A 27,372-nucleotide genomic window follows, 5' to 3' on the forward strand; every position below is an offset into this window, starting at 1 on the left:
GGCCACTGGCCAATGTTTTTGTTTCTTACCCTGATTTAGTGTCTGCAAGCTGCTTCTGCCTGTAGGACAAGTTTGGGATACAAGTTGAGTGTCCTGGTTCAGTTTTTTATGCTGCCATCAGACAAATCAGCACAGACACATGCACCCCAGTATGAGCATAAGGGTTATTCTGCTCCTTCAGTAAACAGGACCAACACCCTGCACTGAGAGGACAGGGTTGTCCCACACCAAGCCAGGAGGGGTGGGGCAAGGACCAGCAAGGAAATTAAGCTCTTTTCTTCACATTTTTTATTGCCTTTTTCTTGATTCTGCACTTGCCCAGTTACCGCACCCATTTACTATTTTCTGGAGCTCTGAGAAAGATGACTCTCCTAGCTTTTACTAGTTTTTCAAGTATTCTATGGAGGAATGGAACCCTGAAGCACTTCATGCTGCCTTCTTGGTTGATCAGAAGTCACGGTTCTCTCTCTCAGCCAACATGACAAGCAAAGTCACTGCCCTCCTCCTTTCTACATGGGACATGATTCCTTCCTGGAAACATGGGACAGAAATCCTAGAATGAGCTGGACTCAGCATCAAGGGATTGAGAAAACCTTCTTGACCAAAAAGGGGAAGAGAGAAATGAGACAAAATAAAGTGTCAATGGCTGAGAAGTCCCAGAGTGAGGTTATCCTGGAGGTTGTTCTTACGCATTATATAGATATTACCTTTTTAGTTAAGGTGTAATGGAGAGGCTGGAGGGAACTGCCTGAAAATGTAGAACTGTGTTCCAGTAACCATGTTTCTTGAAGATGATTGTATATTGATATAGCTATCGCAATGTGACCATGTGATTGTGAAAACCTTGTGTCTGATGCTCCTTTTATCTACCTTATCAACAGATGAGTACAACATATGGATTAAAAATAAATAATAGGGGGAACAAACGTTAAAATATATTTAGATTGAAATGCCAGTGATCAATGAAATGGAGGGGAAAGGGGTATATATATGTATGAAATTTTTTCTTTTTCTTTTTCTGAATTGATGCAACTGTTCTAAGAAATGATCATGATGATGAATATACAACTTTGTGATGATACCGTGAGTTACTGATTATATATCAGGAATGGAATGATCAGATGGAAAGAATGTTTGTGTTTGTATGTTGTTATCTTGAATTAAGAAAAAAGAAGAGGAGAGACCAGGACACACATCATGAGCTTTGCCATGTGACAAGCTAAGCACGAAGGACCACCAGCAGCCGATCGCGGAATACCACTGTCACTGGAGAGAAAGCATCACCTTGAGATGCCTTGATTTGGACATTCTCTTAAGTCTAACAACACTGTGAGCAAATAAATTGTCATTGTTTAATCAAAAAAAGAAAAAAAGAAGTCACGGTTACTTCTTTTTAATGTTCTCACTTGTATTTTAAGCCTTCTTTATAGCACTACTATATGACCTCTATCCAGACCTAGTCAGAGTACAGTATGGATAGTGCAGCACAACTGCTGGTCTCTTTGTTGATAGTACAATGAATTATTTTTCATCCAGTTTATAGGGAGAATTAAGTGAATGGAGCTAATAAAAATTTCAGTTAACTATGGATTAATGATGTAGCTCCAGATAATATCTCCATGAGTTTCCTACCTCACTTTCTAAAGAGCAAAAGGGCTGGTTTATAATTATAAACCATTACCAAATTGTGAAAGAAAGAAAAAAAGAAACAGTAAAAATTAAAATTTTCTATTTCCAAAGGAGTTAGAATAAAAAATAATTTTGCTAACCCTTTGACAACTTCAGCAAAATCAAATTTGGTTCATTTTTCCAAAGCTTATGTTTTTCAACATAGCATAGTCAGATTCTTTTTAAGTACAAATGTATGATGTAACAATGAGTTGTTCTTACTAGTTCCTATTGAAGCTGTCAGGTAAAAGGTTTACTTTAAAACAGTATAAGAATATTTGAATTCCAAATTTCTACTTGATAATAAAAAGATATATTTTACTACATTTTTAAGAGATAGTTATATTTTATATACTATATAAACATTAGGAGTTTATAAAAGTTTCAGAATAATCCAACTGTGTGTATATGAACACTAATTACATAAAGAAAAAAAGAGCAGGGAGGGTATAAAGTGAGACTTAGTTTTTCTTCTGTCTTCCACAAGACAGTTTTACAAAAGGGACAAAATGTTCCTACATTTTATGGGAAATCGCCTCTTTTAATAAAAGGTAAAAGATGGCATAAGAGCCACAAGGTGGTGCTATTTTTCCATGCTGGTATTGATAGTTTAGAAGTTAATGATAGGTTTATTTTTTTCCTTCTAACTGTAATCTCATTCTTATAAATGTACTGCTTTTCTAATTGAGAAAAAAGTTAACAAGATTCATTCATTCAAAAATTATTTATTGAAACTACTAAATTCCAGATTGTATGCTTCTGTTTGTTAACTTCAAAGTCCAGAATTTGAAAGTCTAATGACAAAACATGGATTAGAATACTAAAAATGAAATGCTTTAACACTGAAAAGTAATTTGTACTTAGAATTTTAACAATGCTTTATATATATATATATATATATATTTTTTTTTTTTTTACAGTGCTTTATATTTACTGTGAAATATCCAGTTATAAATATAGGCACTACAAAGATGAATAAATTAAATGTAATCAGATGGTCTACTTGATAATGAAGAAAACTACTCTCCTTTTTCCTCCAAATAATGGAGTCAATTTCCATTTTGTAATTTACAAAATTAAAAATAAATTAATAATTAAAAAATATATATTTATAATTTTTAAAATGTATTTCATTTTTCTCTTCATTTAACTTCATCTAAGACTTTTAAAAACATCTCTTTCCAAAAAAATTTACAACTTCCCATCACTGGAAAAATACTCACTGTGTATCTTGTAATACTGGACAGCTACCATCTGCATCTGCGCTGCTAGTCTTAAAATGTAAAATAATTAATACATTTCTCAGTGAACTTTCAGAACTACTTCCAAATACAAAAGAAGAATCACATGCTTACTTTCTCAGCATTAATTGAAAATATGTTCCTGCTTTTTAAGTAAGCATGAAATAAGCGTATTTTTTATTTTATTTCATTTTCAATGAACACATTTAACTTTTCATTACAAGTTATTTGTCAGTACAGATGGCAAGATGGTATGTACGAGAGCCTCCTGGGTACAATATGCAAGTCCCAGTTGGAGCATTTCCAACAGGATGTAAACCATGGTCCTCAAGCCTGTACTTTAAAAAACATATTACTTAGCACACTGCCAACAAATGTCAACACAAAACTATAGTGCTGTAATGACTTCACGATGTAAAGAAATGTACTGGAACAGAAGTTTTTCCTTAGAAAGTAAAACACAGTAAAGCAATATAACCACAGCTCAAAAAAATTAAAGTATTTATTCAATATTGAAGAAAAAATTCCTAATAAAAATATTGCAGCGTATTTAAATTGTACAGAAAATTCTTAAAATACACAATATATACAGAGCCCAAGTCCTAGAGAAGTTCATGTAGAAAATTCTACAGTTAGTGATTCTGACATTTCAATAATTCTGCAGTTTCTTCAAACCTGAAATATAATAAATAATATACTAAGTAAATGAATAATTCACAATAAAGCATACGCTTTAAGTTTTTTAAATCATGTTTTTGAGCCTAAAATAAATTTGAATATTTTTCATATCTATAGGTATAGCTACCTTTACCTTACTACTATACTTAATAAGTTTAGTATTATGGCTGGAGTGGCAGAGATGGGGGGGACAAATAAAGTCAATTATTATGTCTTTAATTTTTGGAGCATAAATTATTTCAGTAATTTTTAAATTTAAAAGAATATACAGTTTTATTTTAAGTGGCAGGATGCATAATACCATATACAATGTCATTGTATATTTTCTTTGAACTGCTCTTTAAATAAGCACAATTTCATATGTACTAAGTAAGAGTATTTTTAATACTAACGTATCAATATCTTGCTGGAAAAGGCTAGTAATATTTCAACAATATTCAAAGTGCTTCCAAACTATCCGCCCACATATATTCTTTAATATTTTGATAAACTAGTTAGAACAGATAGGTAATACTCTGATTACGAATCAACCAAAGGGAAAAAAAAAATCTCTGCACCCTTTAATTCCTGGTTAATTCCATTAACAATATTTTACATTACTTGTTAGAAACCAAAACAGTGACTCATCTCACAAACACATAACTGTAGGTGGATTTATTATTCACCAGGGTCCTGAAGGAAATTCCACACCTGACTGAGAGACCTTTAAGGTTTGAAACACACATGCACATTCTATATGTACTGTAATCTAATACAACTCCCTATAGAGAAATGAATTCTGTTGCCCTTTTCTGTTACTTACATTTTTTTCATCCTTTCCATTTTCTGGATTGTTGTTTCCTTTAATTTAAAAAGCAACAAATTTAGGCTATTTCTCAAAGTAAACCACCATCAAAGATGGACCTTGAACATAAAAACACAGTCTAAAACATTGCATTAAGTACTGTTACTTATCAGAAAGAATTTTTATGAGATTAAGATTTATACAATTTCACTATTTTTCTTGCCAGCTGTAAATACAACTAAAACTAATGCTTGCTTGTTCTCTTGACCTTAGAGAGGAAATCATCTAAGCAGTTGCCAGTTTTCCTTACCTCTGAAATTTCTTTCAAACCACAATAATTAATAGTTGAGGTTCTGAGAGTTGAATCTGATGATAATGTATTATACTCAGGAGACAGAGTAAGACTTGCTGGCCTCTCCTCTTTGCTTTTTCTATCTGTGAGGAAATTAATTTTTAGTTGCTTTTTCCTTTCACATTAGGTATAATATCTACAAATTTTAATTACAGATGGAAGAAAACCAAACGTTATTTTACTATAAAATGGCTAGTGGTATAAATCCAAGGTAAGTTTTAAATGTTCTTATAGAATAATAGCCTACTTGTGAGATATAGATATTAAAATTGGCCAACATAAATTACCAAATGTAAAATTATCTTTACCATGACAGCAATCAATTTAAATACATAAGCAAGTTAATAATTTGTTTTTTAAAAATGCCATTGACTCATGAACATTTTCTTAAAATGATATTTATAATCATAGGATCTATAAATCTGTCATGATGTTGTTTATTCAGCAATGCTAAGCATTTTGCAAAGTTTTCACTATTGTTCTGTGCCAGGTGGCAATCAGGTATGGAAACAGTAATGCTCACAATTTCAGATTCACAAATTTCTTTTTCTAAAGAACTGAATAACCTTCCACGTCCAGTGTCCTAGTATTATTCATTCGACAAAGTTATGGCAAATTCTTTCAACAGCTGAAGCAATTACAGACCACTACAGACAATGTGCCTAATTTTAAGCCTAATTAGATTACTAGGTATATATGTTTCCTACAAAAATGCTAAAGCTTCACATTCTAAGAATATCAAATTCACCATCTGACAACTCTATTGAATTATGTAATTAAAAGGTTTGCAAAAAGTACACATATAATAGCTGAAGAACATACAATAAACAAGGAAATATAAAGAGTAATACTTGGTAATGTTAAAACACTGCTTTTAAAACCATGGATTTCAAACTTATACTGTTCTCTGCTAAACTGGCACTTCAGCAGTCATAAAGAATGACTTCTTAATGGCTATTTAACACTGTAAAAGATTTTTGTGGTACGTTCTTAAGTTGTTTCAGAATAAAAGCATAGAATTTGTAGTTAGATAGTTATTCACTAGTTGTGTGACTTGGAAAAATAAACTTCCAGTTATCTCCTCTGTCAAAGGTAGAATTTAGCCTATAAAATACTTAGTTCAATGGGTTGGCACATAGTAAATGCTGTATAGATGTTGGTGTAGAATTACTAACTTGCTGATTTCTTATTTCAGATATGCTTCACTATTAATAAAATAATTTTGCTCACAGGTCAACTGAGCAAAACCATAAATAGAAGCTCCAAAAATGTTTTCCACAATTTTCCATGAAATTATTTTGCCAAGAAAGCAGCAGTCTCAGAATTGCTAATAAGGAAGAATCTGGGACAAGACTTCTATGTTCCTTTTTTATGATCCTTCCAATAAAATATAATCTATGTAGATAACTAGTTAACAGTAAGGATGCTTATTATTTCTTATAGCTTCATTTTCTAAGACAATATAAAATAAGCTGGAAGGAATTATTAATGCAAGCATTATCCGGCTAAGTCATCAAATGGTTGTAGACACCAGGAATTATTTGCTGATCATTCTTATCATTCAGGTGCACTATATCATGGAGTGGTGGGAGGTGACTTTTCTACTGTTATTAGTCTTCCCTTTTTCTTTCAAGAACATTGTAATATTTGAATATTTTTATATAAACACTGCATGAAAAATTCATACACATATATTACAATTTTAAAAAGGAAAGCTCTATGAGAAAAAGATAATAAGTTATGGTTTGGGGGGAGAGAAGAACAATATCTTGGAATCAATATTCATTTATTTTTTATTTTTATTTTTTGCATGGGCAGGCACCAGGAAACGAACCTGTGTCTCCAGCATGGCAGGTGAGAAGTCTGTCTGCTGAGAGAGCCACTGTGGCTCACCCAGGATCAATATTTAAATCTTAATATTCAGAAAAACAAAGGAATAAATATATTTTATTTAATAATACATGAATCTACATATAGGGAATTTGTGATTATGACTGACATTTAATCCACCAAAGTTTCAATATTTTGTGGGGTACCAAGAGTCCTACCCAAAGCAAATATACATGCATACATATATATAACAATTATGATTTTAAGTTGAACAAAAGTTCTTCCATTCCCGTTTAATTCTACTACAATAGCCAAACATAAAGATTTCAATGTCTACCAGCCCATCCAAACCTAGGCTTCCATTTCTTGGCCCTGTTTTTTACTTTCACTTTCACACCTCACTTTATCCATAGCCAAATGTGGACCTCGTTTATCTGAAGCACTTTCAAAACCTTAAACTTCTGAATCCCTACAATCTCCTACTAGCCTTCAAAGATCTTTTCTTATTCCCACTACTTCTGTTCAATCTTATGAAAATTTCTAATAACTTCTCACATCTTAAGGAAACTTCTAAGCGTTTCATACATCTACCTCCTCACCTCTCCCAAACCAATAATCCTCTCCTTCACTAGGCAGCCTGAGGAGTAGGCGCCTCCTCACCAATCCCTGCTTCTGCTGAATTAACCCTGCACCACCCGTTTTATTCACAATATATTTGGCTACAAAATCAGTGCCAAACAAACAAACGAACAAAAAAAAAAACTTCATTAAATGCAGTTTTATTGTAAGTCTACATAGTCAATCTCAAATAGGAAATGTAAGTATTACCACAGGAGGAATGAAACAACTAGACAGACTTTCTGTCTCTCATGGAGCCCCACACTCTCTTTTCCCTCACTCTCTTGATGATTTGCTGTTTCTCTGCTTATTCATCAGCATGGTCTAGGACAAAACAGCCATCCTAGCTCAGCCTCAACATCATTTGGCTTACTCACTCTTGGTGTACTAATTCCAAATACCTGGGAGAATATGATTTGGCTCAATATGCTTTAGATTGGTATTCCCGGGGTTAGGTGTCTACTCTTGATCCAGTTAGTGAACCTGGAACTAAGATGACATGATACAACTTGAAATACTAGTTAGACCCAGCTATTTAAGCAGGGGCTGTGGACAATATATAATTTCTAGGGATAATTAGAAACTAGGCAGGAACTATATTTACAATGCCCTAAATCTTGTATTATTTTCCACAGGTATAGACGGGTATCCTCTGAAAGTACTATTTCTTATATTATTCCAAAATGAAGTTGTTCCTAGGACAGGAAACTGGGATTGGGAAGACAGATAGTTAGCTGTGGTTTTGCATATTCTATATACATTAGAATGCAGAATGAAGGCACAGCTCTCTCAACCCTGCATTCTGGACCTAGACTTTATGGTAATTAGGCTTTTTCAGCCCTATAGGGAAATTTCAGAGGCTACAGAGTGGGGTATATACAGGACACTAGTCATATTTAATAACTAGATCAGTTAAGTGCATTATACTTTTTGTGACAATTTTTCCCGTTTCTTTCCTGAGTTCTAGTAAAGTATTACTTGTTTAAACATAAAGGTCTCTCTTATGGGGAACTGAGAAAACAACTGATAAATCAGTGCAGGTTGGAAAGGAAACGGTAATTTAGCCCAGGAGCCAGCGTTGTTATGGAGTAGCAGTAGAGACTGCAGACAGACCCTAGTGAAGAAAAGGATTCTCAAATGTATGGGACACCAAATCTTCTAGCCAATTCTGTGTGACTATTCCTCTTTAATTGTCAACTTTAGAGGATTTTGACCATATTTCATTAGCAGAACCAGATGTTTAACCAGAACCTTTGCTGTTTAATTATAATCTGTAAACCTGTACTTCAAAAACAAGGAACAATCTGTTTATCCAACTGATCTCTGGATACTTTGCCTAGGCGTTTCACACATAATTTAATATATACAAAAGAGTACACTCATTATCTTCTTCCCAAACTTTTTCTCCACCTGAATTTTCTATTTTATTAAACCTAACAACTATACCATCACTGAGTCAAAACAGTCAGTCTTGACTTTTTTCCTCTCCTTCACCCCTTCTACATTAATCAGTATACAAAGCCTATCAATTCTAACTTTTAAATATCTCCAAAATAAAACCACCTGGTCTGTATCCTCACCCTAATGGCCTTAGTAGAGGCTAAAACACCCTTCAAGGTAATGGCCTTGCCTATCTTACTTTTCTTTAACCAATCACCGCTTTTATGATGACCTTTCTGAAACACACATCTGACCCTATAATAATGCCTTGCTAAAAACACTACAATTGCTTTGGGATAAACTCTTAAGATTTGCTTTTTCTACTGCGTTTCAACTTCTTTCATGTCTTCACATATACCCTGCTTTCTAGCCAAACTGGAACAAGCCATATTCTCTTGTGGTTCCACATCTTTATTAATAATATATTTTCTTCTAGGAAAAAGGCACAAAACAAAGCAAACAACAGAAACAAGCAAAAACAGCCCCTGACAGTTGGTGCATGCCTGGCAACCAAAACCTAGGGTCCACTTTATCCTCTACTGAACATAAATAATTTCATAGAAAATCAACATCATATGAGGTGACCTCACAACACTGATAGAACAGAAACAACAACAAAAAGATCACCCTGTAATTATATCTGACCATAGACAAAGCAAGGACATTATGTGACCACAAAACTGATCAGATTATAAGCCTCTCCCAGCTATTATGAATGATTATTCCTTCTTTTCTAATGAAAATTTCAGCTCCGCTTCATTTGTATTATCAATCGTCCAATTGCTCCTGCTTCCTGACAGCACTCAAAGTAGATGAATCCTCACTTCATTGAGGACTCCACAAAATCACCCACCACAGCCCAATCATTATAATAAAAGCCCTTACTAACTCACTCTTACTGGGACACTGAGATACCTTACAGTTCCCCAAAGAATACTATATTTCTGAAAAAGGGAAAATGAATCTGAATTTCACAAAAACCACACTCAATTTAATCTTTGATCCTAAAATCAAAGATTTTAGGATTTTAAAATCTGTATTCAAAGGAAATCAAATACTCTACCTCCAAGTAGCATGTATAAGTAAAGCATAATGTGTAAGAATTCACACATTATGTGTAAGGTCAGAATATGAATTCTTTGATAACATGTATTCACTTTTTCATAATCTGTAATCTATTTCAGACAATGACCAATCTGCTCATTACTCTAAGATCTAGCACTTAAACTTATTTATGTGTTTACTAAAACCATGCTATTTAGTAGTGTTATTTTTAAAAAACTAAGCCCCCCCCCCCAAAAAAAAAAACTAAGCCCAAAACATGTGGAATCAAGCTTGGATTAATAGTAGGCACTCAATATTCTTTCAGAGCATAAAAATTTGAGCTCTACTATATGTAGACATTGGAGATAAAGAGAAATACTGACAGATTTTCACATTAAGATAAAAGTTCTTGTTTTCAAGGATTTTAGGATTTAACTTACATTTGTTGGATAAAAGAATGAATAATTAATGGAGAAAAAAATCAACATTTTAGCAAATCTGAATTTTGTGGTCTACATTAAATTAAACACCTGAAATGACATCTCAAATTACTATATTTAACAACATAATCACTGAAATTTTTTTCCATGCACTGAAATTGGCATGTACATTAAACACACAGTGATTAAGAGAAAACTTTAGCACCAAGTCGCCTGGATTCAATTCTGCTTCATCATTCAATAGGAGCGTGACCTCTGGCATAGTTACTTAATCTGTCTGTACACCAGTATCCTCATCTATAAAAATACGGATAATAGAACTTACAAGGTTGCTTTGAGAATTATATGAGTTAATAGTGCCAGCTCATATTTGCAACAATAACGTATTGTTGTTGCTGCTGTTATTATTAAATTGTCTTATATGCAGTGGGTGAAAGATTTAATGACAAACATCCACAGATTTTTAAATTTCAATTTTACTATGAATTCTGAATTGGACAAAATATCTCTTCTACAAGTATGATTTAATCACAAACACAAGACATAATTCAGACATTACTGAATTTTGTCTTATCAAAAATATTTAAGGATTTGAAAAACAAACATTGTTCCTGAAAAACAGGTCAGAAAATTTTATCCTGGCTTCTCAATCACACTGAAATTGTCGATAGCCTAGTGAAGTCAAGTGACATGGAGAAGACCTGGTCTAATTTCAGGTCCTTATGACTTTCCAATCATCAGTGGATTGTTTAAATGTGAGAGATTTGCAATACTTTACAGTTATTGACAAATGTGGTTCATTTTCTTACATCTAATATTTACTTAAGTTTAAATTAGAAACCCTGGAGAATTGTTTTTATTCTAGAGCACTTTATTGATAAAAGGAGTAAAACATCTCTAAAAACTTCCAGTTTTGAACACTGGAATTTATTCAGGCACTCTAGAGGCTTCTTAAGGATCTTTGGCTTCAGTAGTCTGTAGGTTCATTTTTTCCTCTGTGCCTGAGAGTGTTGCAATTTCCACAAAATATAAAGCTTGAGAATATTAAAATCACCAAGTAGTTATCACAATCACTTCTCTGCAAACTCCTCCTCACATGACCAGTGTCAATACTGTAAGAACTTACCAGGACGCAGAGAAGCCATGTCTCCACTGGAAGAACAGTCGTCACTCATTTCTTTAAACTCTATATATTCATCGTTCTGGAATAATGTTGTTTAGTTTTAAAATGAAGTGATTATAGAAAACGTTCTCATTTTATATTCTTATTGCCAAGTATAACGTACAAAGACTGTATGATAAAAGTTTTACTATTTTAGTTACTTTTTTGATAATATATAAATATTCCTATGTATAAGACATACAATCTTTTAAATAGAGAAGCAGAAAAAATTTACTAATTTTTTGAATCTGATAATATATATTTTTAATATATATATTAAACATAATCTGATATATATTAAATTTAATCAGATAATATAATCTGATATATATTATCAGATTTTTTTGAATCTGATAATAACTTCACCTTCTATCTAGGTAGGCCAGAAATCAAAACCCTGTGTAATTCAAGAAACTTTCTATGAAATTTACAATGTGATGGAAGGAAATGAGTAAAATAAGGAAGTAAGAGCTACAATTTTACAGTTTGCCATTTTTGCTCCACCCTGTGAAAACAGGCTATGTGTACTATTAAAGGATATAAAATAATTTCAAGTTTTTCATAAACAAAGTCAAATACTATGTTACCTCATTTAAAGTGTTTCAAATAATATTTACAGTTATAAAAGCTCAATTTACAGGTTTGCCAGATCACCTTATCTGATGGAAGAGAAAAAACCACAGCCACAACAACAAAACTAGTTGTACATAGTAAGTAAGGACTTCATTCTAACTAAATATTTTCCTATTATTTAAAGATTCTCTTATTTAGCATTTCCAAAGAATACACACATTACATTGAATAAAGGAAGTACTTCACAGTATCTGAGATATTCAGAACTGTTAAGAAAAGAAATACCTTTTTAGCCAAAAGCCTTTCTGTTTCAAGAAGAGTGACACGACTCAGAAGATTAGTCCAGGTCTTTTCATTTACCATCACTTTTCCTTTCATTTTTTCCTCTAAACAGTCTAACCTTGTCTCTATCCAAGTCAGTTTTTTAAGCTTTTCTTGGCATTCAGCAAGCATTGTCTGTAGCGTAATAATCTCAGTATTAATCTTTATATCCTGAAATCATCAGAAAGATTAAAAATATTTAAAAACCTGAAATTTTTAAAAAATCAACATATTCCCATTTCCACCATGTTCTTTCAATAGTTATGAAAAGCAGTAGTAAAGCACGATAGAGTGCTCTCTCTAAAATCAGCCAGGGTCCTATGCTCATCATGCAAAAATAGAGATAACAACAGCACCTATTTTATCCAGTTCTCCTGAGGTTTAAATTAGTAACTTGTATACAGTTTCTAAAACAATTTTCAGTAGTCCAATAAAACACTAACTAGCTTCTCCTAACAACACCTAGCCTAATGCTAAGAGGAAAGGCCCAAAAAGATGACACAATGAATTGGTATTGCTCAGTTTTCCATGTAAAAGGAAATAAACCCAATGGCCATCTGGTAGTTTAATGAATAGCAAGTGTAAACTGAGATGTATAGAAGTCTCAAGACATAGAAGAAGGATAGAAAAAGAAGTTTTAACAGAAGTAGTAGTGATCAGAGACTATAATGGGATCTACGGCAATAAAGATTAAAAGAAATAGTCTTCTAAGACAGAAAGGAAGGGACAGTAAGGCCTCAAGAAGAAAAGGCAATGAATGTGCCAATCTTTTCCATAATTACAGGTAGCAGAGTTTGTTTTAAATTCCTTGAAGCCAAGTATCATGTCTTATTCATCTTTATAGTACCCAAAACACACAGCTCAATTCCCTAAACATAAGGGCAACAAACATCTGTTGAATTATATTCAATAAGATATATTAATTCTTAAGTAACAATAACCTAGGTAATACATCATGCTAAATAACTCAGAGGACTAGTAATATTCTAAAGTGTAGATACTGAAATAATCAGACACTAATGTAAGAAATATTCGCATTTGTTAAAGTCCAAAATTCTCACTTGTTCAGACTTGATTTCAGGGGCCTTAGCTTCAGGAATCTTTTGTTCAGTAGCCTTTAAGTCAGACACATCAAATCCTTCATTAAGATTTGTATCTGTACTTAAAATATCTTCAGGAATGTCAACACTATCTTCATTATACAGGTGACGGATCACAACAGCTTTCTTCTGCAGAGAAAAAGTATATAAAAGCTGCTTCAGTTCTTCCTCACACAGTTATTTTAAACATCCACAGTAATCTTCCAAAAGAAACAGCCTATCTTTTTTATGAGATTCACAGAAATTTAAATCAGCATATATATAATTAAAAGATTAAAGTTTTTATTCTTTTAACATTATTTTACATGCAATGATGAAACTGAGATCTTAATTCTTTTCAAGTATCCTAATATTTTAGGAAAAATGCTGAAATATTCATCCAAAGATATATGGGATTTGCTTCAAAATGTTCCAGTTTCGGAGGGATGGTGTTAAGAAAGTGGTGAGAATAAAGGCAAAATATTATTAATGCTGAGTTGACAATTTTTGAAACTGCATGATGGGTACTTTTGTAAATGCTTGAAATTGCCCATAATAAAAAGTTAGGGGAAAAAAAGCTTACCACATAATCCACATAGAAATAATCAAGAACTGGCTGTGTGAGACATTAACATTTCTATTATAAAATACTAAATCTTCAGCTAACAATTCAAGTTAATGACAGAGGGAAAAAGTCCTGAGAGTAGAGACATTAGGTCAAAGCATACCTTTCCACAGGACTCTTCTACCTACCTCTTTTTTTGTTGTTGTTTTGTCTTTTGTTTGTTTTTAATTAAAAAAAAATTTATTAGTAGAACTTATAGATTTACAGAAAAATCATGCAGAAAACACATAATTCTCTTATAACACCCTCCACCCCCTCCATACTCACACAAAGTTTTCCCTATTATTAACACTTTCCATTAGTGGGTAGCTTTGATACAACTGATGAAGCAATATTATTATAATTGTACTATTAACTATAGTCCATAGTTTATATAGGAGTTTACTTTTTGTATAGTATAATTCTAAGAGTTTGAAAAAATTTTATTTTGGTAACATATAACCTAAAATTTCCCATTTTAAGCACTTTCAGGTATACAATTCAGTGGTGTTAAATACATTAACAATGTTGTGCTACCATGATCATCCATCATTACCAAAACTTCTCCATCATCCCAAACAGAAACTCTTAAAGTTTATCTCCCCATTCCCCACCCCAACCAGTGCCCCTGGTAACTTGTATTCTAATTTCTGACTCTATGAGTTTGAATACTCTAATTATTTCATCAGTGAGATTATATGATATTTGTCCTTTTGTACCTAGCTTATTTTTCTCAATATATGATACCTTCACGGTTCATCTATGTTGTCCCAAGTATTAGAATTTCAGTAATTTTAATGGTTGACTAATATTCCACAGTATGATACAGTACATTTTGTTGATCCATTCAACTGTTGATGGACACCTGGATGGCTTTCCTCTTTTGGCAACTGTGAATAATGCCACTAGGAACATCAGTGTGTAAATATCTGGATTGGTTATTTTGGACATTATCCAATAGATGGAGAGGGCCGAAGGGTACAATGACTGAGAAGCAAAAAGGCAAACTGTGATGTATACACATGATGAAACACTGAGTGGCTACAGAAAGGAACAAAGTCATGAGGCTTGGAACACAGTGAATGAACCTCAGAGACATTATGTTGTGTGAAATAAGCCAGAAACAAAAGAAAAAATATGATAGTCTTTTTAAGAAAATACTTATGAGAAAAATGGAGCCTAGGTTGTAAGCTCTTATAGCAGGCAAAAAGGTCGACTTATAATGGGCTCACACCCACAGGAATAGATTAAATTTAAGAACACGTTTTTCTCAGGTACACAGCTTCTAATTACTATACTTGGTTATAGAAATATGAATGCATGTAAATCAATCACCATAACTTATCACCATTACTGATGGTGGTCATATGTTTCCAACTATTAGGAAGAGCAGTTATGTAAGAGATAGCAAAAAAAATGACTAGTTAACATAATCTCCTGAATCACTGCTGTTCTATCTGAATCACTGCTGCTCTATATGGGAAATGAGGCAGAATTAGGACTGAGAAACAAAAAGAGAGAGCTTGTTAAATTTTACATTTTTACCCTTTTTTTAAAACTTCAGGAATGTCTGCCATATGAAAATATGGTAAACATCTTTAAAAATCTCTACTAGATTTTTAAATAATATCTGACTAGAATCTTTTAGCAGTTGACAGTCAAAAAAGTAAGCCTTGTATATCAGATTAATTACATAGATGGATTAATATCTAATAGATATTAGATTAATTAGATAGATTAGATTAATTAGATAGATTAATCAGATTAATTAGATAGATAGATTAATATCTAATAGATTAATTAGATAGAAAAATCTTAATCTATGACACATTTCCTATGTGTTTTCATACCTTTCCTGATGTCATAAACCTGCCAGTGATGTCAATGCCAACAGATTCTGTAGGGATTTTCTCATTATCCAGAGGCTCTGCCTTACCAGAACTGATTTTCTTTCTTTGTTGTGATGAAGTCTTAAAATAAATATATATAAACTATTAGAAGTGCTAATAAATCTTGTGTGAAAGTATTATGTACATTTAAATTTTCATATTGAAATATAACTATCAAGTAATGAGACTCTAATGAGACTGTACCTTTGAAAATTAAGAATTGATGAAAATGTATTATGTTTGAACAGTTTAGTACTAGCAGTTTCAAGTCAAAAGATGTATAAAAAAGCAACTAGTAGTTAAAGTAAACACCAAATTATGGAAGGTATGCAATTCTGTGAATAAAGCAGTGCCTGTGCTATGATTAAGTTTCTAACGAGGACACTGATTTTATACACTAAAATAATACTGGATAATATAGCATAACTTACTATTAAAATATATTCATAAAATTACCTTCTCAAGACTACTTAACTCCTTGTGCTTTTTCATCACACAATTTAAAATATCACAAATAATTTGTATTTTCCATTCTGCAAACCCATTTTGGAGAAACTGTGTTTTTGTCAAAATTGGTTTGTAATTAAATTGATTACGAAGAAGCTATAAAAAAAGGAACAGATAAACATCACAATTAGAAGTGAGTTTGTTTCAAAAAAGCAAAATGATAAATGGTCCCCTGGTCAGGGGAATAATGGCCATCTTTAAGAGGACAAAGAGGTCAAGCCATTAACTAAAGGGTACTAAAGAGATTCATAGATGTGGTATCCAGACAGAAAACAGACAGCTAGAGAAGTGGTTAGAAAATAGGCAGCTATCCAGAAAGATAGGAAAATATAACCTATCATCAAAAAGTTCAAATATTCTCATAGGTACCAGAATAATTTCTTAACTCACTACAGAAAAAATGCCAAGCCAGATTTCAGAAAACCGTAATTCTATTTGGTTGTAATAGTCCTATGATTTTAGACAAGTCATTGACATCTGAGTAGAAGTTCATTGTTTGTAAAATGAGAGAACAAGATTAGACCAGCAGTTTTCAAAATACTCTGTGGAACCCAGGATTTATCAGCAGTGCCCCTTAGACTATCTTGGAAGGCTTCTGGGGATTAGAGGCTAAAAAAGGAAAGATTAAACAGAGACTCTTAAATATAAACAATCCCATTCATCCAATGCATCTCTACTTATTTTTCTTTTATTTTTGATTTGATAACCCGCTTGACCATTTAAAAAAAAAAATCAAGAAAGTCATAGTACTTGAGCAAAAGGTAATGAAAAAAAGTAGGTTTTTCAAAAAAATCAAACACGAGACTATAGTAATTTACTATACATGTTCAAGTGGGTGTATTAGTATAGAAACAATATAAATCAAACCTCAAGGGACACGATCACAATCACAGTCAATTTTTTTCCCTTTATATAAACAAGTAAATGAACTCAATTCTCTGAACCATAAACTTTATTCAATAAAATCACACTTCTAATTATCTCTGCCAGTATACTAAATTTTACTAAAAGCTGACAAAAGAAGACAAATAATAGCCAATGACAAATGTTTATCAGTTGCCATATGTTAGCATATGAAACATCCACAAAACAAACTTGAATTACAACTTGATTTCAATAGGGACAGCATTTAAATAAGATAAATGAACATGAAAATACTCTGTCAACGTACCTGCTGCTTTTAAGGAGTGATTAGAAATACATTATTATTATTATTATTATTATTTTTTTTTTTGGTGCATGATCCAGGAATCGAACCTGGGTCTCCTGCATGGAAAGCAAACACTCTACCACCAATCCACTAAATACATTACTTTTCAAAAATCAATCAATAACTTCTAAAATAAGTAGTTTCATAAACTCAGAATACCTTATAGACAGCATCTATAAAGCGCAAGTCATTCTTTGCTATGATCTCTACATTGGATTCCATCAGAAGTTCTGCTACGTAAGGTGAATATGATGTGAGAGAATAGCTGATGATGGGTAAAGATGCTGCTGTCTCTCCCTTTATCAAACTGTTAATGAAACAAAGAAAAAGGCTTTTTAGTGAGCATAAACTTACAAAGCTGGATAACTGGAAAAATGTTAGAAATGCTGTCAATAATTAAAACTTAAAACTATAACCATAACAAAGTAACACTCAAGGCCCCCTAGATTTCATCTCCCTCTCTAAACCAGTCCAGCCAAATAATTATAAAATAAGATATTATCATTAGGCCATGGTGGCTCAGCAGGCAGAGTTCTCGTCTGCCATGTCAGAGACCCGGATTTGTTTCCCAGGACCTGCCCATGTTAAAAAAAAAAAAAAAAAGAAAAGAAAAGAAAAATATATATATAAATATATTATCCTCAATTAGCTAAAAAAAATATACAACTTTCCAATACTGATGGTATATTTATCATAGTATTTATTGATTTTCCAAAGCTTGGCCTCTTTCAATCTAGTCCATTTTCTCCTGTTAACAAAACAAAATCACTTTTACAGTGGTCAAATGTACTTTATGGTTTTGCAAACACTTGTTACATTACCTCATTTTCTTTTTACCACAAACCTGCAAAGGTAAATATTATGATATCTAAGATAAGGAAAAATGAGGAAAAAGCATCTACTGTGACCAGGCTGATCAAGTGACTATCTTCCACATATATAAGGCTCACTCTAAACCTGTGTCTTTGTTTATACGATTCCTCCAGGCCAGAAAGTTACTCCACTTTTCTTTGCCTGTTATTCACTCTTTAGGAATCATCTGTCAAATCTGAAGTCTTCCAATGAAACCACCCACAACTTTCTGAGCCGTAATGATCTCTCCCAGAACGACTCGTAGAGTACTCAGTATCTGGTACACTCTGTGTTCTACTGTTTTCTAATTTTCTACACATACAAATCTTATCAATTAGAAACCTGCTCTGGCAACACGGTCTATATGGAATACAGTCAAAAACCAGGAAATGGAAAAATAACTTTAAGCAGCAAAATAGATGATCAACTCATGCACATTATGAACAGAAGACAGGCAAGCCTTCATTTAGCACCTCTTAAAAAGCTTGGTTACCTGATTTTTAAGGACTCAGGAGATTAGAAGCAGTAAGAAAAACAGATATTATACACTGAAAAAAACAGCTGATGGCAAAAAGAAAAAGCAAACACAGAACGTTAAAAAGAATTGAAACTGAATGGACTCTGTGTGTATGCACATGTGTGTTGGGTGGGACAAAGAGAAAGAGCAATCCAGGACTCCTCGTGGTAGAACCAAGCAGCCTTGCCTCTCAACAAAGCCTGCAGATATTCCTATTACTAGGTTACAGAAAAATCTAAAACTTTTGTGTTTAATGAAGCTCCTAGGCCAATAAAAAAAATTTAATGAATACGCATTCTGAAGGCAGAACCATCAGTATATTTTAGGATTATTCCTATCCCAAACGCCCTTAAAAAATGTTGATGCTTAAAGTGGTAAGCAGAAATCCTAGCTATTTAAATTGTTTAAGCCCCTGCAAGTTCTAGATCGTTTCTTATGTTTATGGTGCATACTATGAATTACATTTGTTTCATATCTGCTACTCACACATATTACCCATATTTCACTAACTGGAGCTAAACTTTTTCCTTACTGTCCTCAGTGTTGTTTTATTCATAGCCTTCTCTTGAACTATGCTACTTTTTAATGGCATTAGCTTTTCCTAGTGCGTAACATGAAGCCCATTACTTTGGGATTCTACTTTTGATTGATTTAACCAAGTTCCACTCTAGTACTTGAACATATGCCTAATCTGGACTTGTCCCTTGACATTCATTCATTCAGTAAATGTCTAATTAACTCCTAGTATGTGCTAATCAAAATTCTAGACATGGAGATACAGCACGGAGCTAAACAAAATCCCAGGTATTAGTTTATATTCCAGTGGGGAAAATATTCAATCAGTTAATCAATAACTAGTTAAGGATAAGTACTATGAAGAAAAAGGATTAAGTGATAGAGAACGACAGCAGCAGCATTTTAGACTGACATGATTATAGGAGAAATGTATGTTGCCATATTCCACAAGTTAGTAATTCATGCTTGGCAAGGGGAACCTAAAATCAAAGGCTGAAAGTAGGGTCAAGTAAACAGTCTTTAAGTAAGGTGTAAGTTGCCACAAGAAACCTATTGATGAGCGGGCCACAGTGGCTCAGCAGGTAAGAGTGCTTGCCTGCCATGCCCAAGGACCCGGGTTTGATTCCCGGTGCCTGCCCAGAAACCTATTGACTAGAAGCTCTCATTTAAAAAAATAAACAAACAAAAAAAAGGTTTACATGCATAAAACATATTTTCCTTAAAAATGAATAAACATAGATTAGGCTGAGAAGAAATGACTGCAATCTATTCATTATGACGTTAGAGGATGAAAATGACTGTACTGCTGAAAGGCATTTAAATCTCTTAGGTTGGAATTTTTTATTAATTTATACTAAGTAGTAACAAAATCCTGTAATTCCATGCTTTCTAAATTAGTTTTTTAACCATTTAACATTTTGTAGGACCCTATAAAATCTATATCTTTTATAGATACTCCCAACATGTTTCATATAATCTCAAATTATTACTAAAAAGAATACAAGTAATTTTTACATTATAGCTTACCCTATACAATCCACGTCTTTAGGATAATTTAGCAAGCGAAGCACTTGTTCTAGGTTCCGTAAACTTCTCTTTAAGTCACCAGTTGCCATTACTTAACATTCAATTCACCTCCAACTCTTGAAGCAATTACAATTTTCACCTAAAAAATAAATATTCATGAAACACTGATTTTAAAGTTGGTGTATTTTTTGAAGCTTCTCTGTTCTATTTTGTTTACAACTCTATTGGCATTTACCATATCTAATACCAATTATTGTTCCCCTAATTTATCTTTCCTACTACTCTAATAAGCGTTTTTCTCCCAATTTTTTTCCTTAGGAAAAAAATGAGTTTGCCTTACATCCATTTATGTTCTTACAATTAGTTTCATACTACAGGACACTCTCCCCCAAATTTTATTCTGAATAAAAAAGTATCATTTGACAAAATGCACTGAAATGAAATAACGTTCATTAATGTTTAGAGAAATGCTTATACAAAATTAAGTCTGTAAAAGATTTTAGTCATTACTTTCAGGGCTGAACCTCAAATAGTTGCCTCAGATGCCTTTTTTTAATAAAAAAAATAGGTAAGTTAAAAAAATAAACAGGTTTCATTTTGGTTAAATATGGCAGATTAAATACATGCTACCCATCATTTCTTCCTAAACACCATTAAAATGAAATTGAATGAATAAAAACTATGCATCCCACTAGGGTAAGGTGAACTGGAGGGGATGCCACATGACCAAAGTAGTATCAACAAGACTTTGGAAGATGGTAAGCAAGCAGATGGATGAGTGATAAGTACCTAGCAGAGGAGATACAGGCCAATCCCATCTGACTATTTAGGAGGAAACCAGCAGAAGTAAGATGGATTCAGAAATGAGGGATACTTGATACCTCTGACAGGTGAAGGATGGGCTGAACTAGGATGATTATTTGAAAGTCTATATAAGAAACAGCCAAACCCTAGACTTTGCTTTCTCCCACACCTCTGTACACAATTAACATGCTCACAAGGCAACCACCTCTACTTCCCTGGAAGAAGAAAAGAGTTTTACACTCTAAAGAGATTATACCAAAGAGGCACTGTGATGGTGCTCAGTTGTATGGTAAAGCAAGCACTGGCCTATCTGTTGCCATGAGGACATCTCATGGACTTAAATCATGAGCACGTTGGTTGCAATCATGGGTGATTACATCTGCAGTTGGCTAAGGGGAGTGTTTTCTGCAATGAGTGACACTTAATCTAATCATCCAAAGGCTTTTAAGGAGAATTCAGAAGAGAGTCTCTTTCTGCTTCAGCCAGCCTCTCCTAGTGAGTTTGTTGAGGGTCTTCTTAGTAGCTGCCAGCTCATGGCCTGTCCTATACATTTTGGACTCTAATGTCCCCATGGTTGCATGAGATGCTTTTATAAATCTAGAGAAACCTGACGAATACAGGCAACAAGCTCAGGAATATTAAGCAAGTTAAACAGTATGGAACAAGAGCTGAAAGGGAAAAATGTTAAATGAAAATTGACATTTTAATTACATCTTCCTTCTATAGCTCAGCTCAAAGAAAGCAGACTTACATACTCCATGATAGCATATTGGTTAATTCTACTCTAGAGAAAGTTAGACCTAGAGAGAAACAACTAAAAAATTCTGACATTTGAGGGTGACCCCACTGAAAAGACTAAGGCCTCACCCAATAAGCCTGCAGCAAAGTTCACTCACTAACAAGTCCCCTGCTTTGCCCAAAGAACTACCAATCACCTTTTTAAGAGCCTCACTCTTACAACTGAATACAAATTCAAGGGACAGCAGTTGTTAGAGGAAAGCCTACAATATGAACGGTAGAAGACAAATATAAAACAAAAAAACAGAAAAATATGGTAAAAATAGAGACAAAACAAAGCAAACAAACGTTTCAATACGAAACAGTATTATTTTCTCAATGAGATTAGAAAAGCTATTACAACACAATAAGGACAGGAAGCTATAAAAAAAAATTTAAACTGACAGTAGAAATAAAAATCTCAATAAAAGTTAGAAGATAAGTTTGAAGAAATATTCCAGATGTAGAAGAAACGGACAAAAAGACTGAAAAGTGTGAAAGCTCTAAAATCTGATGAACAGGAGTTTCAAAGAGATCAGGAAATTGTGAAGTAATAACAAAACGTCTCTCAGGAGTAAATGTCATATCTTTCCAGACATGAAAAGGCACCATGAATGAGCAACATAGTTAAGAAAAGTACTCAACAAATAAGCCAACACCCCCCACACTAATGGAGGAATGTTTAAGGGATTCAGGAGCTGTCATGGTTAGGGACAGGTGTCAACTTGGCCATGTTGTGGTACCTGTTCGTCTGATTGGGTAAGCACTGGCCTGTCTGTTGCAATGAGGACATTTCATAGGATTAGGTTATGATCACGTTAGCTACATCCACAGCTGATTCCATTTGTGATCAGCCAAAGGGGAGTGTCTTCTGCAATTAGTGATGCTAAATGCAATCATGGGGAGCCTTTTAAGGAGGACTCAGAGGAGATAAGTTGCATTCCTGCTTTGGCTGGCGAGCCTCTCCTGTGGAGTTCATCCAGGCCATCCATTGGAGTCATCAGCTTCGCAGCCTGCCCTGTGGATTTTGGACTCTGCGTTCCTACGGTCACGTGAGACACTTTTATAAATTTTATATTTGCAAGTGTTCCCTGTTGATTCTGTTTCTCTAGAGAACCCTAACTAATACAGGAGCCAACTGAAAGAGCTTCCAAAGGCCAAAGGCAGAAAAATATGAGCAACAAAATAAAATACAGCTGAAGCATAACCCAAATTATAAAACAAAACAAAAAATACTACTTCTAGGAATTTACATAACAGAAATATATACATATTTGCACCAAAAGACCTGAACAATCTTTGGAATTTTAAATAAAATGGTTGATTTTTTTTTTAATTCCAAAGAAAATAATTACCATGGAATGATATTTTTTAATGATTTATTTAACTGCATAGGGTATAGCTTTCGTTAGCTTCTTAAAGAGATATTTCCCAAAGGAGAGATATAAAATGAATAAATGGTTAAGAACCTTTAATAAGAGATAAAAAGGTTTCTGAAATTCAGGTTTATTTAACTAAAACCAGCAAGGCAAAACTCAATAACACACTTTAAAATATCTATTTGTAACCATTATCCATGGACACTTCACAGAAGAAAAATAGTATATCGCAATACGTGAATAATGAATCCTCTGGGAATGAAACTTCTTAAAGTGAAATCACTGACATTAAAAAAAAAAACAAAGCAGAACAATTCATAAGTCAGGTTAAGAAAAGTTTATATGATCTTTTCTTCCTAATCAGCATTCGAGCAACTGCCCAGTATACAAAGCATCTCCTCACACATGTCCGTATCTATAGATAAATATTGATAATAAGGCTAACTATGTGCAAAATCCTAACTAGTACACTTTCTATTTTAAGCCCCTAGCCTCCCATTTCTCAACTCTTTTCCTCATGGTAGAATGACCAGTGTTCCCTCTCTTTAGAAATGCAGAATCTTCCTGCTTCTAGTTTCCTCCTCATCAAAACAATAAAAATATTATTTAAATTACTTCTATACACTCATGCATAGAACATTAGTCATGGAAATTTCAGATATAATCAGACAGGAGATAACTAACAAAGAAGTGATCCTGCATTCACACTATAAACAAAATACTAGCAAAGAAGGTACTATTTAACATCTTGAAAGATGACTGGAGTTGATGAACAATTAAATCTCCCAAGACCAACCTTTCCTTTACTGGGACACTAATCTGGTTGAAACCTACTAATGGGTGTTGCCACCGGCCAATATAGTAGGTCTGAGTTTGTTTTCCAGAGCCATCTGTCCTAACGTAATTCATTTAAGGGTGCCTTTTTCCCCTAAAACATTCTATAACTTTAAGATAAATTATATCTCTTTCAGACTTCCTTTAATCCTTCAAGATATATAGTCCATCTTTCCAGCACATGTAATTATGCTTAACTTTTTATGGTAACTTTTCATTTTTCCTTTTTCTGATGTCCTGGAACACATTTAAGTGCCTCATATGTTATTTCTACCTCTGGTAATGGAATTTCTGACAACAATGTATGTCCCTGGAACACATCCTTTGCATTACCAGCAGAATAAATATTTTGAAGAAAAGTAAGATCCAAGTACAGCTTGGATCTGTAGGTGAAAGAGATAAGTGACAAAACAGGATAGAAAAGGCAAAAGGATTAAATATATCTGAGCATTATAGGGGAAAAAACAGTTCTCCAAAAGCAAGGGGAAAAAAATTACAGCTACTGGCCTACATTTTCATGAATGGCTTGACTAGATTTATCATAAAACTGAAAAGCACCAGAATTAACACTTTATTTTCAGAGAAGAAAAATAATTTACTTTAAAAATTAATATTTTCACTTCATAACCCTTATCAAAAGAAATTAAAAGCAGAAAGGAGATATTACTCAACTTAGATTCAATCAAGATCTCAAAATTGCTTTCCAGCTTCCTCCAAAGAAGTCTGCCTACAAGTCAGAGCTGCACTGAACTTCCTAAGTGTGAGGCAGGACAAGTGGTATACTAGAGCAGATTAAAGATTCTTAACCTGGCTTAATCTCATTATTTTTAGAAGGCATGAAAATGATGCCTCCCAAATGAATGCCACCGGGCTCAAAGTGATTTTTTTTAGAATGCAACTACACTGTAAATAAGACTTGTGATATAACCCATAAAGGTGGATAATACCTAAAAAACTGGATATAAAAATGAAGGGGTAAGACAGTACAGCGAACCCTAATGTAAACTACGGACTATTAATAGTGGTGAATACTGCAGTTACAATTATATTATTTCATCAATTGCAACATGGACTACCATACTAATGCCATTAATCCGGGGAGTACAGGGGGACTCTGTATTTTCTGCACGGTTTTTTTGTAAACCTACAACGTCTCTAATAAAAAAAAGGAAAAAATAGGGAGGTAAAGAGGAGGAAAATTAAGTTTACGAAACCCTTAAAATATATTAGGGAAATACTGTTCTAAGCGCGAGAAAGGGAAAACATTAAGAAAACTGGAAAGAAACAATGTGAGTAAGGGTCAAGACAGAACTCATTGGGGCAGTGGTGTCTTCAGAGCTGTTAAAAGTTTTGGGGCTGATTTTAGAAAAATTGCATACTACAGCCATGATTCCAGAATTTTAAAAAAGGATTAATTAACTTTCCATGGTAGGGGAAAATCTGCAGTCCTCTAGGAAGGTGAACAAATAGTCGAAACACCAGGGAAATGCAAGGAAGGAAAGCAGACTGCGCTCCTTCCTCTTCCTTATGGGCAGTATTTGCGAAAAGCCACATCGCCCCTGGACTCCGATGATCCGACGGGAGGAACCAGTCAGGCGACAACCCGCCAGCCCTGAAGTCACAACCTAAGCGGGGAGGGCGAGCCGAGGGCGAGCCGAGGGCGAGCCGGCACGAGTCTTGCCGCGTCGTCTGGTGGGGACAAGGCACATCTAGGGCTCCCCTCCCTCCGCCCGACGGAAAAGGATGAAAAGGCAGACCTGGTCGTGCGTCCCCGCCTGGGGCCTCGGAAAGAGAACGCGAGAGAGGCGACCTGTGTCCGACTAGGGCGCAGCCTCGCCGGCCCCCCGGGCTCCCCGAGCAGCCGCGAGCATGGAAGAGGGCTTCGCCGGCCTCCGGCCCCGCACCTCCCGGAGAGAGGGAGGGAGCACGTGGAGACGGCGACGAAACCCCGGCCCGGCCTCCAGCGACGCGTCCCAGCGGCCCGGCGCCGCACCCAGGCGCGCTCTTCGCGCCGACCGTTTGGATCCGGACCGACCGCTCGAAGCGCGCCGCGACCCGCCGCCAGCCCTGCGGCGCTGCAGCTGCTCCGCGCGTTCGGATACCTCGCTGCAGATTCCACAGCCGGTTTGCCCACACCCCTCCGGGCAGGGACTCGGCTGAGAACCTTCGCAATGGCTCCGCCCTTCACAAGGTGCAGTGGAGAAGTCGGTATCATTTTAGATGGTCGGCAGAGAGGCTCGGGCTGCCGACTGAGACACAAGGAATCTATAGCGAATCGTACCCGGCGGGGATAAAAATGCTTCTTCTTTAAGGGCCCGAGCCCGACACGTCACTTCCGGCAACAATAGGAAACGTCAAAACTCCGCCAGTCCGCAGCTCGGGCTGCTGCAGCTTGAGGTACCCGGAGTTCGGAGGGATCTAGGCTGTCTCTGGTCCTCTCCCAGCCGTCGCCTCCACCGGCGTGGGCAAGTAAACTCTGAGCCGGCGTCTCCATGGCCTGGGCACCAGTTCCCGGCTGAGCCCTTTCCCTTCAGGCTACAAGCCCCCGCCCAGAGGCCGAGTCGTCGCGGCGGCGGTGGGGATCGCGGGTCACTCAGGTACAAGCGTCAGCCCACAGACGTCAAGTTCTCTTGCCTCGTTTCCCCGTGCACCTTTCTTCTCGAAAATAAAGGCAGTCAGTGCTTGCCAGTTGGCAGAAACTTGCCGACCAGTAAGAGTTTGGGACCAATGGTAGTGCAAAGCATCTTGAGTGACAGCAGTGATGGCTTATTAAAGTGAGGAATCACTGCCAGGAGGCGGGAGGGGTGTGCCTTGTTTCGAGGCCAGTTGGGGTGTGGGTGAGCTTGGGACCCCAGGTGGTGACCAGGCGTCATCCTGAAATAAAGCCGAGAAACGTCGAGGACTCTCTTCCGGCCCAAGTGTTACTTTTCGGGTGTTAGAATGTTGTTTTGGTTAACAACCACAGTTTTTTGGTTCTTTACATACTTTCGAGTACATATGAATGCAAACATACAGTTAGGGCCACAACGAGATTGCCAGTTGCTTCAGCCGCCAAACTTTGGTTACAAATGTTTGGAAACTTAATTTTCCCTCTTTATTTGCTATTTTGTGATTGGGGTTTAATCTCTTACATAGTTGGTGCTCAGTAAATATTCACTGGACGAAATTACATAGATGAATCCTATTCCTCGGTCATTTAATTTTTTTGTTTCATTTTTAAGTTTTCA

At 35.0% G+C, this 27,372-nt stretch overlaps 2 protein-coding genes across 7 annotated transcripts in view; one reads left to right on the top strand and one right to left on the bottom strand.

The window, feature by feature from the left end:
• Positions 1-3,393: 3,393 nt before the first annotated feature.
• CEP44 (centrosomal protein 44) lies at positions 3,394-26,813 on the bottom strand. Of its 5 annotated transcripts, none has more exons than XM_077144322.1 (11): positions 26,427-26,813; positions 20,352-20,490; positions 17,600-17,747; positions 16,180-16,326; positions 15,685-15,804; positions 13,213-13,380; positions 12,116-12,322; positions 11,222-11,297; positions 4,682-4,806; positions 4,390-4,427; positions 3,394-3,584 (listed from the first exon to the last, which is right to left on the bottom strand). In XM_077144322.1, exons 2-11 carry the CDS (start codon positions 20,438-20,440, stop codon positions 3,542-3,544), a joined length of 1,161 nt encoding a protein of 386 aa, XP_077000437.1. In that variant the 5' UTR covers positions 20,441-20,490; positions 26,427-26,813; the 3' UTR covers positions 3,394-3,541. The 5 variants fall into 5 exon arrangements, with proteins under 5 accessions (XP_077000437.1, XP_077000438.1, XP_077000439.1 ...); XM_077144323.1 differs by lacking the exon at positions 26,427-26,813 and adding an exon at positions 26,248-26,409; XM_077144324.1 differs by lacking the exon at positions 26,427-26,813 and adding an exon at positions 25,903-26,197 and having other exon boundaries at positions 12,116-12,286.
• The window catches only part of FBXO8 (F-box protein 8), a 52,194-nt gene continuing 51,078 nt past the window's right edge, over positions 26,257-27,372 (top strand). The window contains exon 1 of one of the 2 annotated variants that reach the window (XM_077144327.1): positions 26,257-26,742. The gene's annotated coding sequence lies outside the window, so the exon portion shown is untranslated. The remainder of the gene's footprint in view (positions 26,743-27,372) is intronic. The other variant, XM_077144326.1, reaches the window with a different exon arrangement.

This window comes from Tamandua tetradactyla, chromosome 26, assembly GCF_023851605.1.
Source record: "Tamandua tetradactyla isolate mTamTet1 chromosome 26, mTamTet1.pri, whole genome shotgun sequence".
Classification (NCBI taxonomy): domain Eukaryota; kingdom Metazoa; phylum Chordata; class Mammalia; order Pilosa; family Myrmecophagidae; genus Tamandua; species Tamandua tetradactyla.